This window comes from Charadrius vociferus, unplaced genomic scaffold (genome assembly GCF_000708025.1).
Source record: "Charadrius vociferus isolate BGI_N301 unplaced genomic scaffold, ASM70802v2 scaffold662, whole genome shotgun sequence".
Taxonomy (NCBI): Eukaryota; Metazoa; Chordata; class Aves; order Charadriiformes; family Charadriidae; genus Charadrius; species Charadrius vociferus.
This window is the reverse complement of record NW_009647412.1, coordinates 11692-24197: the sequence shown is the minus strand read 5'-3', so window position 1 is coordinate 24197 and position 12506 is coordinate 11692. Positions and strand designations below refer to the sequence as shown.

General features: G+C 37.5%; 1 protein-coding gene across 1 annotated transcript in view; it reads left to right on the top strand.

Moving 5' to 3' along the window:
• The window catches only part of MMD (monocyte to macrophage differentiation-associated), a 43538-nt gene extending 31303 nt beyond the window's left edge, over positions 1-12235 (top strand). Inside the window, exons 2-7 of the mRNA XM_009880234.1 lie at positions 1332-1413; positions 7651-7811; positions 8600-8674; positions 9080-9181; positions 9992-10061; positions 11373-12235. Coding sequence (XP_009878536.1) covers positions 1332-1413; positions 7651-7811; positions 8600-8674; positions 9080-9181; positions 9992-10061; positions 11373-11573 — 691 coding nt within the window. The 3' untranslated portion in view covers positions 11574-12235. The remainder of the gene's footprint in view (positions 1-1331; positions 1414-7650; positions 7812-8599; positions 8675-9079; positions 9182-9991; positions 10062-11372) is intronic.
• The last annotated feature ends 271 nt before the right edge of the window (positions 12236-12506 follow it).

The window sequence follows — 12506 nt, the reverse complement described above, 5'->3', positions numbered from 1 at the left end:
CTGTTAAATTGTCATAGATCAGTTTAGAAAAAAATTGTTTACAAATCAGCCAGTTAATCAGTCAGGAAAACTAAGTATCTTTTATCCCAGAAATCTAGAACTGCTTACTCAAACGATAAGATTCTGGTTGGGGTTTTTGTTTGTTTTTCCCTGGCTTGAGCTCAGCCAATATTTTCTGGATGTCATAAAAATAGGACTGGTTTTGACTTAAACCAGGAGGGACATGGGGGAGGACCAAAGTTTGTCTAACAAACTCTTCATATAAATCTGGCTAACAAAGCTGCTCTCAGTTCTGAATGCACAGACATGTTCTGCATTTGTTGTGAAGTTGTTCCTGGCTTGTTGGATACCTGACTAATTGTCAATGCATAGTTTTATAATAGTCTGGAGTAAAGTGGAATTTATTAGTGAAAGAGAATCACTTTTGTATGATAGTAGACTGTGCTGGGATAACACACAGTACTGTAGCTGGAGTAGTTCATAACTTTGATTTGACTGGTTGCATATAAATGTGTGCTTTTTTAGAGGTTTTTATACACAGATTTAAATTGCGTAGTTTCACAGAAACAATTCAAGTGTTTGTTTTTTTAAAATAGTTAAATGCAACGTTTGTATTGGCAAGTTCTTTCAAAACTTTCTCAAGTTTCATCGTATGTCATTTGGCTTGCATAGACTGTGTCTGGTATGATTGATTGTTTGTTAGGTAACGTTTGCAAATTCTTAGAGAAAAAGGTGGAACTTCTGTGGTAAGCCTCTTGAAAATTTTCCTTTTTGGAGTTAACCAAAGCAATGGGTAGCTTACAGACAGAAGATAGGATTAGCCTCAAAGAAAAATCGAGCCATCTAACCTTCCAAACACAAAGACTGCTTGCTGTAGGAATTGAGATGGCGATGTTCAAGTTGGTTTATTCCGAGGTGTTACAGAACTGGAATATTTCTGTAGTTTCAAGAACTTCTTCAAAGAAGAGTGACCCTTGGCAGCATGATGAAGTCACTATTTCAAGAATGATTTGAGTTCCTATTATGTAATTTAAATAGGACATGGTTCATGCTTCATCTGACTAAGCTGTTGGAGAAGAGGGGGTCTGACTTCTGTATGCAAAGCCTTGATCAAGGATAACCATCCACTGTGACAGACAGTCATAAAATTTATTTATCAGATGTTTCTGTTAAGAGAACTTACCTGGGGGAACTTAGAGTTTAAATAACTTTTACTTTTAACATGACTGTAATTATAATTTTAACATTCCTAGGTTGGAGGTATTCCTTCATGACACTCCAAAGAGATGGTTTATTAACTTTCCTAAAAATACCTCTTAATTATTCAACAGGTTCATGAACCACCCAGCTCCAGCAAACAGCCGCTACAAACCCACTTGCTATGAGCATGCTGCTAACTGTTACACACATGCAGTAAGTACCCTTTTTGGTTTTTTTTGGTAAACCAGAAGTTTTGGTAAATTTTTGTGGGTTTGGATGGCTAAATGCTTACCTTTGCCCGAGTATATTCATATTTACAGCCTCTCTGGTTTTGTTATATAAGCTTCAGCTATAACAGACCAGAAAATGTAATGTTAATTAGATGACTGGTAATCACTAGTCCTTGATCTGAATCCCTGGAAGCTCCAGATGCTTCCTAAGATTCATTTTCACCAAAGTTATGTGTCTTTAACTAGATGTTTTTCCTCTGTCCCAGACAAAGGATGATTACAATAAAGTGAGTATGAGCCTATACTAGTTAGTCTTGCAAGGCAGATTTCCCAGTGTTGTGCTGACATAATATTGTGTGAATTGTATACTACAGGTCCAATGAAGATTTATTCATGTTAGAAGTGGAAGGCTTTATAAGACTATCATGTGGATATTAGCTAGAAAAGCTGGAATGGCTTAGTTCTCATACTGAATATCTATGAATCGATTCTTAAAAAAAATTGCTATTTTGAAAGAGTCACTAATAATGCTGACTGCCCTGTAAAAAACGTGGTCTGTCCTTATTTTCATAATGTCAGGACCCATACTAGATTTGAATATACAATATATACAAAATAAGGAAAGCAGTTGTGTGGGTTTTTTTGTAATTGGGAAGTTTAATTTGCTGTCTGGCACTTTGAAAAGGACTTAAAAATGTGTGTGTTTGTTTTTTAAGATAGCATTTGCCCTTTTATAAAAGCAGCTTGTGCTTCTCAAACCCTTGTTTAACTCCAAATATCTGAAGTATGTTTGACTTCGTCCTCAGTCTCTTATCTCCAGTGAGTCTGTGAGCTACAGACACGAACGTTCAAGGTAGCGCATGGGACTCTTCAGTTCTAGAAAGAGCTCTGTTCTTAAGGATCCTTTGTGAATATTTTATAACCAATATACAGCTCTGTTGCTGGTAAAAACAAAATCACCCTGTTTTACATATAGAAAAGCAAACTGAAGGTTATGTGTTTTGAAGCCAGGGGTCTCATGTACAGCATTATGTAAATATACGCTTACTTGTCTAGAGAATGAAGCAACATTCTGTTAGTTAGCGCAAATATGTAGTTTATCTCATAATCCTTGTACAAATCTTGTTTACTCTGGCCAAAAAGTTAGATTTCAAAATATCTGGCAGAAGTTGCTGTACTCCTTAGCAATTCTAGCCTTCATCTAGTTGAAAAACAGGCATGTCTTATTCCTGCCTGTTAGCAGTAGGTTACAGCCAAGATGTCCTATCAGTATTTTCTGGTACGCTGCTGTTTCTGGTGAAGCTGTCTAATTCCTTTCTGAACAGTCAAAGTATGTGCTAAAACCTCCCATGAACAGTTAACAGCTTGGGGTTATGCACTGTTAACGTACCCTTTGGAAGAAAATAAAGTGTAGTATAAAAGAGGGATTGTTGCTCCTTAAATAAAATTGTATGCAATAAATAACTTTTTAATCAAAATTTAAAGCCTTCAAATAGGAATCTAATCTGGGAAAGCACAGTGCATTACACAGAAGAAGCTGGGGGGCGATGCTTGCTTCTCCTCTGTTTTACTAACTGTTAGATGGTCAAGTGGCTGAGTCTTTGCTGCTAGATTACAGTATGAGTTTTCAATTAGACACTGATCTAATTTCTACAAAGCAGAGTTTAGCAATGCTTCTCCATATATTCAAATCTTTATTCATAATTCAGAAAGTAGTCAGCTTGTATTTTACGAGCATGGCTGTACTCCTCAGTAGGTATCCCATCTGTTTTTTGACGTAAAAATACACAGTAGTCAGTTTAGGCAGCTGCTAAAAAAACCCCAAATAAACAAAAAACCCAAACCTCAACAATAAATGGGGATACAGAATCCCATGCACAGCTTTTTGTTACAATACTTAAAAGGCAACTTCGTGTAGCATAGTAAAGTATCTTCAGATTTCCAACTAGTAAGGCTATTTAAAATGTCTTGATTTTTTTTTTTTTTTTTAGCTTTAAATGAAGCACTGACTTGTCTTTAGACAGTAGGAGACAGGAAGGGCAGCTAAGCAGTTGAATACAGAGACAGAAAAGACTGCTCTGTGTTTAGAAGAACAGGAAGGAAACAGTGCATGAGAGAAGCAGGAGTTATAAGAATTTGAGTTGTAAGGTAAGCTAGATCTAAGGGGGGGGATGGCTCTTTCATTGTGAAACTTTCTACTGTACATAAGGTTTATCAGACAAAAGATATAGTCTGTTGCATTAAAACCTCAGAATTACGACATGGCTTGCTTTCCACTGTTCTAAAAGTTTCTTCAAACTTTAAAAGAAGGAGCTATTCTTAGAATAAGTTATAGTCTCCATTCCAGTCTTTAGTTGTGCAGTGCATGGAAAAAAGAAGTATAAATATTTCAAAAATGAGGGTTGGAGCCTTTACCAGGCCATTTGAGCATGGAAGAAGGAGTCATCAAAATTTCAGAAGGACTCTTATGATGAAAATGTCCTCATCCTGCCTCACTGATATTAGCAGTTTCTCTGCTCTCTGTGTATTGCACAACTCAAGTTACCAGTAGGCTTCCCACTCATGATGTGTGTCTCCTTATTTGAGAAGAGAAAATCAATGAGCAGGAAGACACCATAGTTGGCTTCAGGGCTACGGTCCTGGAGCAGGCAGCGTCAGATGGACACTGTCCTTCATGGTTCCCTCTAGGCGTCACTTGTGATTTGGGCTGCTTTGTTGGTCTTTCCATTGTCTCCCTTTCCGAAGAGGAAGTGTAGGGACCATCTTTATGCTGATAGTATTTCCCTCTCAATGAAAGGCACATGGGGTCACAACAATAACATCATGCTTTGCTACAGTGGCTTGTGCGTCAGAGGGCATTGTTGCTGACTATGTGACCTGCATAGCCTTGTGTGCAAAGAAAATACCTTCATTTGGCATGAATGTATGTACAAAAGCAAAATTTTTAACAGATTTTTTTTAAAAGGCTCTATGGGAGAGGTTGTCTACAGAAATACGGAAAAAAAACTGTCACAAATAGCAACCACTGCAAAAAGACTTAAGGCACAAAGAAGATGCTGAAACAGTAAGCTGTAAACCTGATCAGGCATGCTTCAGGGAAATTCCAGGGTTGTGGTAGTTGGTTTCCCAAAATACATCACACTTGGGATTGTGCCCAAGTCTCTTTTGAAAGACTCCTGCCTATAGCTGTAAATAAATACATTTTAAACCTTTGTCTTCCTTCTTATTGCAGAGGGTCTTGTGACTTCATGCTCTCAATTGTTCTGGCATTTCTCCAGAAAACTGAATGAAACTGTTGCCTACTCTCGTGTTCTGTAAACCTCTCTACCAGTGCCATTTCTGATTTAGCAAGTATTAGTGAAGGTGCTAAAATTAGTAAATTTGGAGCATCACAGTTCTGGTTTTATTCATAGTACATTAAGTTGGTGGGTTTGATAATACTCATTTGGAAGAGTTGCACTTCATGATGCAAGCAATGCATGATGCAAAAAAACCCTAAAACTTTTTGTGACTTGTAGCAAGGTTTATTACTGGGAACGTTGGCAACTTAGAAATGCTATGTCGTTGCTGTAAAGTGGCATGGCACAATCATACTCATTCTATTAGTTCTGATTCTTTGACTACTTTTTTGGCAAATACCCCTTCTTTCAAAGGTCTGTTTGATTGCTTCTCCATTCTGACAATTAAAACGCAATTCTTGCACTAGACATTTTTTTTTCAAATGAACATGGGAAAATCTGTCTTGTTGACTAAAGAGTCGTGTTTCTTTTGTAAGATGGATGTTAGATATAAAGAAGTCCATTTTATCATATGTTATCTGGTATGGCATTAGTATCTAAAGAACTTCTATCCAGTTGGCTGGAACAGCAGGATGTAATTTCTGGATTTTGTCTTTCGTATAACTATTTTTGGTCAGAAAAAGAGTAATAAAACATCTCTTGTTTAGTCTAACTGTTCCCATGATGCATATCAGGCACAGAAGGAAAACGTTTCCAAATAGAATACTTAGAAAAAACAATAAATCCTTCTCATGTTAGTATAGTGCTGTTTCCCCCCTGTGAGAAGTAGAATCATTCTTCAGAGCCAGGACAAGGCAGAAAAAAGATTAATTCAGCTCTTCATCCATGGACTTCTTTGTAGCTGTATTCTTCATTCTGAAGGTGCAAAGAAAGAGTTGATAAGAGAATTTATTTGTTTTAACTCTGTAACTTTATATACAATAATTATTGGAAAAAAATATTGACAGCAAACTCTGTGGCCCATTTGAGCATTATGCATCATAGCTTATTTTGTAAAATATTTATTTTAGTAGACCAGTAAAAAGCTGGGATATCAGTGTAAGAAAGGCAAGTTGTTCTGTGTAATATCTAAATCTGCTTTCCAAAGAGGTCTTCCTTCCTGTAAAATGGTCCTAGTCAGAGCTCCGGGCAGAATCTCTGAGTAGCTCACACCCAGGCTTTTAGTAGGGAATTAGTAGGGATTTGTTATTTTACCTAGTTACTTGTGTTTGTGACACTTGCATGTACATAATCTCTCTGAAACCTTTAAGTTGTCTGTCAAGTATAGTCAAAACTGAAATTTGCACCAGAAATCGGGCAGGAAACTGAATGTGGATACAGCATGACTGCACAGCTTAAAGAAGCACAGCTGAAAAAAACTATTTCTGGAGCTTAGCATCTTCCTGTCTCCTGCAAAATCTAAATGAAACAACTGCCACATCTCGTCAGTTCCTTGCTGTCCCAAGGGCTTCAGCCACACTTTAAGCTGCATGCCATATGTGGAAAAGAGGAGTGACTAATCTCCTGAGGAGTGAAACACTTTAACCTCTCTTGAATTTGAGGGCTGTCCAGGATATGTATATGGAAATTTATGGTTTGTGATAAATGAGACGCCAGACTGGCAGACTATTTTTGGCCTTAAAGTGCATGAGGTCAACTTCCATAGTCTCATTACAAAACTCGGAAAGTGTTTCACCTCTGGTCCCAATGCTGTGGATATAGGAATACCATACTTTTCATTTCCATGGCTCCACAGCTTTTGGCTTGAATGTAGAAGATAAAATAGTAATGAAGCTACAGTTGATGTACTTCAAAAGCCAGAAGAAAAAGCCACTTTTTTTTTAACTCTCTGAATTAACCCAACTACTTTTCAGATTCATTCGGTATACTCTGCATCTTCTCAACTGTAGCTGTGATCAGAGCCTCAATTTCTTCTAGTCTGGAAGTAGATAAAGGGCAAAGACTCTGCAGGCTAGACCAGAACTTTGCACTCTGAGCTATCAAACCTGTAATGCAAAGCAGAGTTGCCAGATTTGTTTAAACATTACTTGTTCCTAGCTTTATTGTTTAGCATGGGAGACTCAGATTAAACTAAGAGGAATTTAACCTTATTTACAATTCAAACATCTTAAGACATCCCTTAGGGGCTAGAAGGGAGCTTGTGTGGAGTTTTTAACTTAGAAGGCTGACAAAGATGCACCTTCATAGTAGAAGAAGATGGGTAGAACTGCATGAGACAGCAGGTTCTTTTCTTTAAATACTTGTTGGATGTGACACACACACCCCGCACCCCCCCCAGTTTGTTGTTGGTTTTTTTTTCTGAATGAGACAAGGTACATGACGTAATTTATTCTGGAAAGGAGTGGAGTTTTAAATCTATATGAAGCCTGTGTCCCACTTGTTAGATAGCATGCTGATTCCATCGTGATGATCTTATAGTGGTTGTTTTGGAAGATCTGAATTAAATCTGCTTGAGAGGGAGGTGGTAAGGAAAACAGACTCGGATATGCTGCATTAAAAGAATGTCAACTTTGTGCATTAAGAATCTTTTCACAAAAGAAGTTTGCAGCTAATGTATTTATGATATCTAAACCCCAAGTTCCGCAAAGCCTTTTCTTAGTTATCTTCTATTTAACTACATACTTCCAAATGCTTTATTTTTTCATTTGAGATTTAAGTTTATTTTGGTCTGTCCTGTGAGGTGAAATTTATCACAAACAGGTACAAGCTGGATGTCTGGGACATTGTGGAAGTCTTGATGCTCCTGTGTCAATATACAACTAGAAGAAAAACTTGTTCCTGTTATGAGTGTGCTATCAAATGTCATACGTATGGTCTCATATGGCATATTGCAGTATTATCTGCCCTGCTGTTGCTGTACTGTGGGTAGTAGCTACGTTGGCTGCGAGTAAAGACTTAACAATGGCCTTTTGTCTTCTTAGTTCCTCATTGTTCCTGCCATTGTGGGTAGTGCCCTCCTCCACCGGCTTTCTGATGATCGATGGGAAAAGATAACAGCATGGATGTATGGCGTGGGGCTCTGTGCGCTCTTCATTGTCTCCACAGTATTTCATATTGTTTCTTGGAAAAAGAGTCACTTAAGGTATCACTATAAGATGTTTTATTTTCGTGTTCTGCAATGCTTTTCCATTGTGTTTCTCAGTCAAAACCGTGATTTTACAGAAGGCTGGAGTGGTACCTTGTACTGAATCATGGAAAAACCACCCTTGATTCTATTGGAAGAAATAGCGAGTCAAGCTCATATAAAATAAACTTCAGTGCTTTTTCCACAGAAAATATGTGGTTTTCTAGGCCCTAGTTGGTCTTAATCCACAAGTTGCATAGGAAAAACATAATCGAAGTGCATGAAGGATAGGAACCCGTTGCAAAAATGAGAATGCTGTCTGGGACTATGGCGTGCTCAAATACTTTGAACACAAATTTTGCCAAGAGAATTATAATGGAATACGCAGGTAACTATGAGAAAGCCTCCTTGGGAGCAAGGCAACAATAGCAAAATTTAAGATATTATTTTATTTAATTGGTTTTGTCCCATTATGACTCCTATTATAATTCTGGGCCATAAATAGGATTTAACCTATAGTCACTAAATAGCCACAGTTTCTGGAGGCTTTCTGCCTCCTTGCCAGAGAGCAGGGTCCATGATGGAGGGAAGAAGGGGAGAGGAATGGAAGAGCTTTTGTCTCTTATGTGTCTTACTTATGACCTCCTGAGGTTATAAGTCAGCTGGACAGTCTTCCAAATGGTTTTAAGAGGTTATGGAGCTGATGGTATTTTCCCCAAAGTGGTTCTGAAGTGTGTCAGGAAACTGAGATGATACAAAAGTCTTTCCAAAAATCTGTCTTGATGACTTGTTCTCTCTCTCACTAGGACAATGGAGCATTGCTTTCACATGTGTGACAGAATGATGATCTATGTGTTTATTGCGGCATCATATGCACCATGGTAAGAATACTGCAGCTGCGCTTCAGATTTAAGGCTTTTTCCAATATAAACAGTTTATCATTGTGGCTTTCCAAAATTTATAGGTATTGTCTTAGATGCAATTGACCGCATTTTACATTATGAAATGCAACATAATCTCCTGGGACTTGCTGAACAGAAAGTAATATTAGAAAACAGCAGAAAGTAATTTATTTATATTCCACATACCCCAGTTTATGCTTCCCTCACATCAATGCAAACACACCTTCTGCCTCTCTATGTATAGAACGTCCAAGTGTCTTCTCCTCCATCATGCCTAAGTTATAGCTGTGAATATTTCCTTGTTTTTATCAAGCCCCACTGTTCTTGTGTCAGCATGGTCTATTCATTCATCACTTTTGTCTCTCTTTCTCCTCTTACCTCCAGGTTAAATCTACGTGAGCTTGGACCTCTAGCGTCTCACATGCGTTGGTTTATCTGGCTGATGGCTGCTGGAGGAACCATTTATGTATTTCTCTATCATGAAAAGTAAGAATTATTATTTGCATTTAACCTTAAACTGAAATTAAAAGGTGGGGGCTTTCTTGCTTTGTGAGTGTTCCTGTCCAGCCTTTCACACATTGAAATAAGAGCTTTGAAACAGTGGAAATTTGTGATGAGAGTGATGCAAACTTACATCTTGTCAGAAGATAATTGTATTCACTCTGTCATAATATGTCTTTAGGCTATATTAGTGCCTTCTCTTAAAGGGGTGAGAGGGAAGTATCCACTTCTAAAACTTTAAAGCAGGCGTGAGAGTGGGTAAGGTAAGAAACCAGCTGAAATGATAGCTTTTTTAATGCCCCTGTTTTTGTAGCAATGTGTATAGATTACACTGCAACATTATATTGTTTATATATACTGATGCGTGTTGACTCCAGCTAGCTGCTTGGTTTTGTTTTGAGATGTGAGTCCATGAGTTTCAGATTTGAATTCTTGAGCCGGCTGTCATTACTTACCCTCAGGGCGCAAGACTCAACTTTTTTGTTTTGGAGATGAGCTACTGAGGTTCTTGTCAAATAAGAAAATACAAGTTGCCTCAATGTTATTCTTACATTTATTTGCATTAAGCACTAGTATCTAGACAGTATTTAGCGAAGAAGGTATTGCCTGCAACTGTACAATGCAGAGATAAATACTAGCTTTATTTTTATCATAAAATATTGGTTGTATGGAAAGCTTCTGGAATAGTTTAATGGACCCATACTAACATAAAATTTAAAATATTTTCTTTACTGTTGAAGGGAATATTCATCCTCTTGTACACCTCCTTAAATGACTAAAATCATTCCTTTTTAGGTATAAGATCGTTGAACTCTTTTTCTACTTAGCGATGGGATTTTCTCCTGCTCTGGTAGTGACATCCATGGTAAGGAATGTGACTATTAACATTACAAACACACAAACTTTCCTTTTATAACTAGCGTAAGTTCCAGTGCAGTTCTCTTTCTTCTCAAAAGATGTTAATTTTAGTCCACCATGATTGTAAATCTTCTCTGTAGAAGAACGACATGTAGTCAGTTATATTTTGGGTTTATAGTTTACATTCGGTGAAATGCTGCTTTGTTGTGCTGAATTGGGGCCACAGGGTCTAAACAAAAAAGAGCTTAGGTTCTAAACTTCACTTCGGAAAACCCTCGCTTCTGAAAGGATATTGGACAGAACAATTCAATTGCTTCCATTTTAGTAAAAATGACAAAGATGTGAAGTACCTCAGCCTGTCAAGGAATGTTTCTATATTTTACTATTTATGAACTTACCTAATACCCACTTATCACTTACGGTTGGGAAAGAAGCTTTTATTTAAGAAAGTGGAATGGTCTTCTGATAACATGTCCTTTTATCTTGGTGTATATATAAGAGCTCTCTGGAAAATCTAATCAATTGATTCTGTGGTCTGGACCAAGATGGGGGAAGTAAATTGATTCTTGCCCATTTCAAAATTACTTATGAGCAACAAAGCTAGAAGACTTTTGCTTCTTACTAGAGGCTGCTTTTTATCAGCAAAGCAGGGGGAAAATTGAAAAGTCAAGAAGTAGTTGAACTGTATCAAACTGATGCACTGTATCTGGGACACTTGATCTCAGTGATTGGTGGTTGGTTGTTTTGTTTGTTTGGGTTTTTTTTTTAAAAAAAGGTTGCTTGCTGTGTCTGTAAAGCATCCTACTCCATCTTGTCTGCTTCAAAACTTTGACTATTATTTATTTATAGTTACACATTTTAAATAACTTTGAATAACCTTCTCTGCTGCTAATATAAATCCAACACCTCTACAAGGCAATGCCAGTTTTAGTACTTAACTGTTCCACATGAATGCTGTGCTATACCAAAACGTTGCTGGACGCTTCATCCAAGTAGTAGGAGTTGTGTTAAACTCGCACTGATGCACAGTAATGTGGTTTTCTTTTTCTCCATGTTTGTCTGCTCTGCTAATAAGCATGGAGCAAAACATCAAATTTGTCTTAATTCTCGAGTTATCCCACTATTACTCCTATAGTGCTATTGAGACATACTATGTAACTATATTATTATAAATTTCAGTGTAATATAAATATACTGGTTTTCTCACCTGTCTATCTGTCATATCCAAGATGTTCTGAGTTGACAGCCAGCTTTCTTTTCTTGGGGAGAAAGCGCTTTCTATTTGTACATAAAATACTCTTTCCTTGTTAATTGACAGAGCAACACCGACGGACTTCAGGAGGTTGCCTGGGGAGGCTTGATATATTGTCTGGGTGTGGTGTTCTTCAAGAGCGATGGAGTCATTCCCTTTGCCCATGCCATCTGGCATGTATTTGTGGCCACAGCAGCAGCTGTTCATTACTATGCCATTTGGAAGTACCTTTACAGAAGTCCTGCAGACATAATTCGTCACTTATGAGAAATATATATATAAAGAAAAATAATCTGCACTTGGCCTCTGTAACAGTATTATTTGACTTAAGGAATTCGGGGAAATTGGAAAATTGCACAGAAAAACTGCACTGACTTTGGTAGTTCTCTGAATACAATTACTGTGAACTGATGTTGTATGTGTCCTGCAATTGCCCATCGTATGGCAAGTGCTGTAAATAACCAAGATACTGTACTGCAGTACCAAGAGTCCATTCCATGTTAGTAGAACTGGCTACCTGATGTTTACAAACAAATTTTGTATTCTAGTTTAATTTTACAATTTTTAACTATGTGAATTTTTCTAAATTAGTGATTGAAAAGGTGAAGTCAGTGCAATAGCGAAAATGTAACTCTCTTGATTTGAAATTGGTTTCTACCACCTTTCCACTAGTCATTTATTAAACACAAATCACAGACAAATAATCTAGTTTTACCACCCATTATCTTGGTATAATGTGACTTTTATAGAAACTTTTTGTGTTTTTTGTAAACTTTAAAAGTACATTTGTTGAACTGAAAACACACAACTGTCATCTATGCAGTTACTCATGTTGCAAAATCTTGCAAGAAATGGTTACATTCCACATACTGTACTGACAAGCGAACACTGTACCTCTTCCAAAGGTTGTATTACAAGTGTAATTGTAATAACCACTTTGACGAACTAAAATCTAAATGTGATTCTGCTGAGTTTTAACATGGTGGTATTGTGCTCATCTAAACTACCACTTAAACAGAACCTTAATTTGGCTTTATCCATGATGGAAATGAAGTGCTTTAAAAGAAGTAGTTACTGTGATTTTCTCCTCAAGATTCCCAGCCCTGCCCCATGCCAAGGGGGGGGTGGAAGCTGACTTCCCAAGGGCTGGCAGTATTAAGGGAGGTGGAGAGCTAACGTTGCCCCATCTGAGCCAGAGTC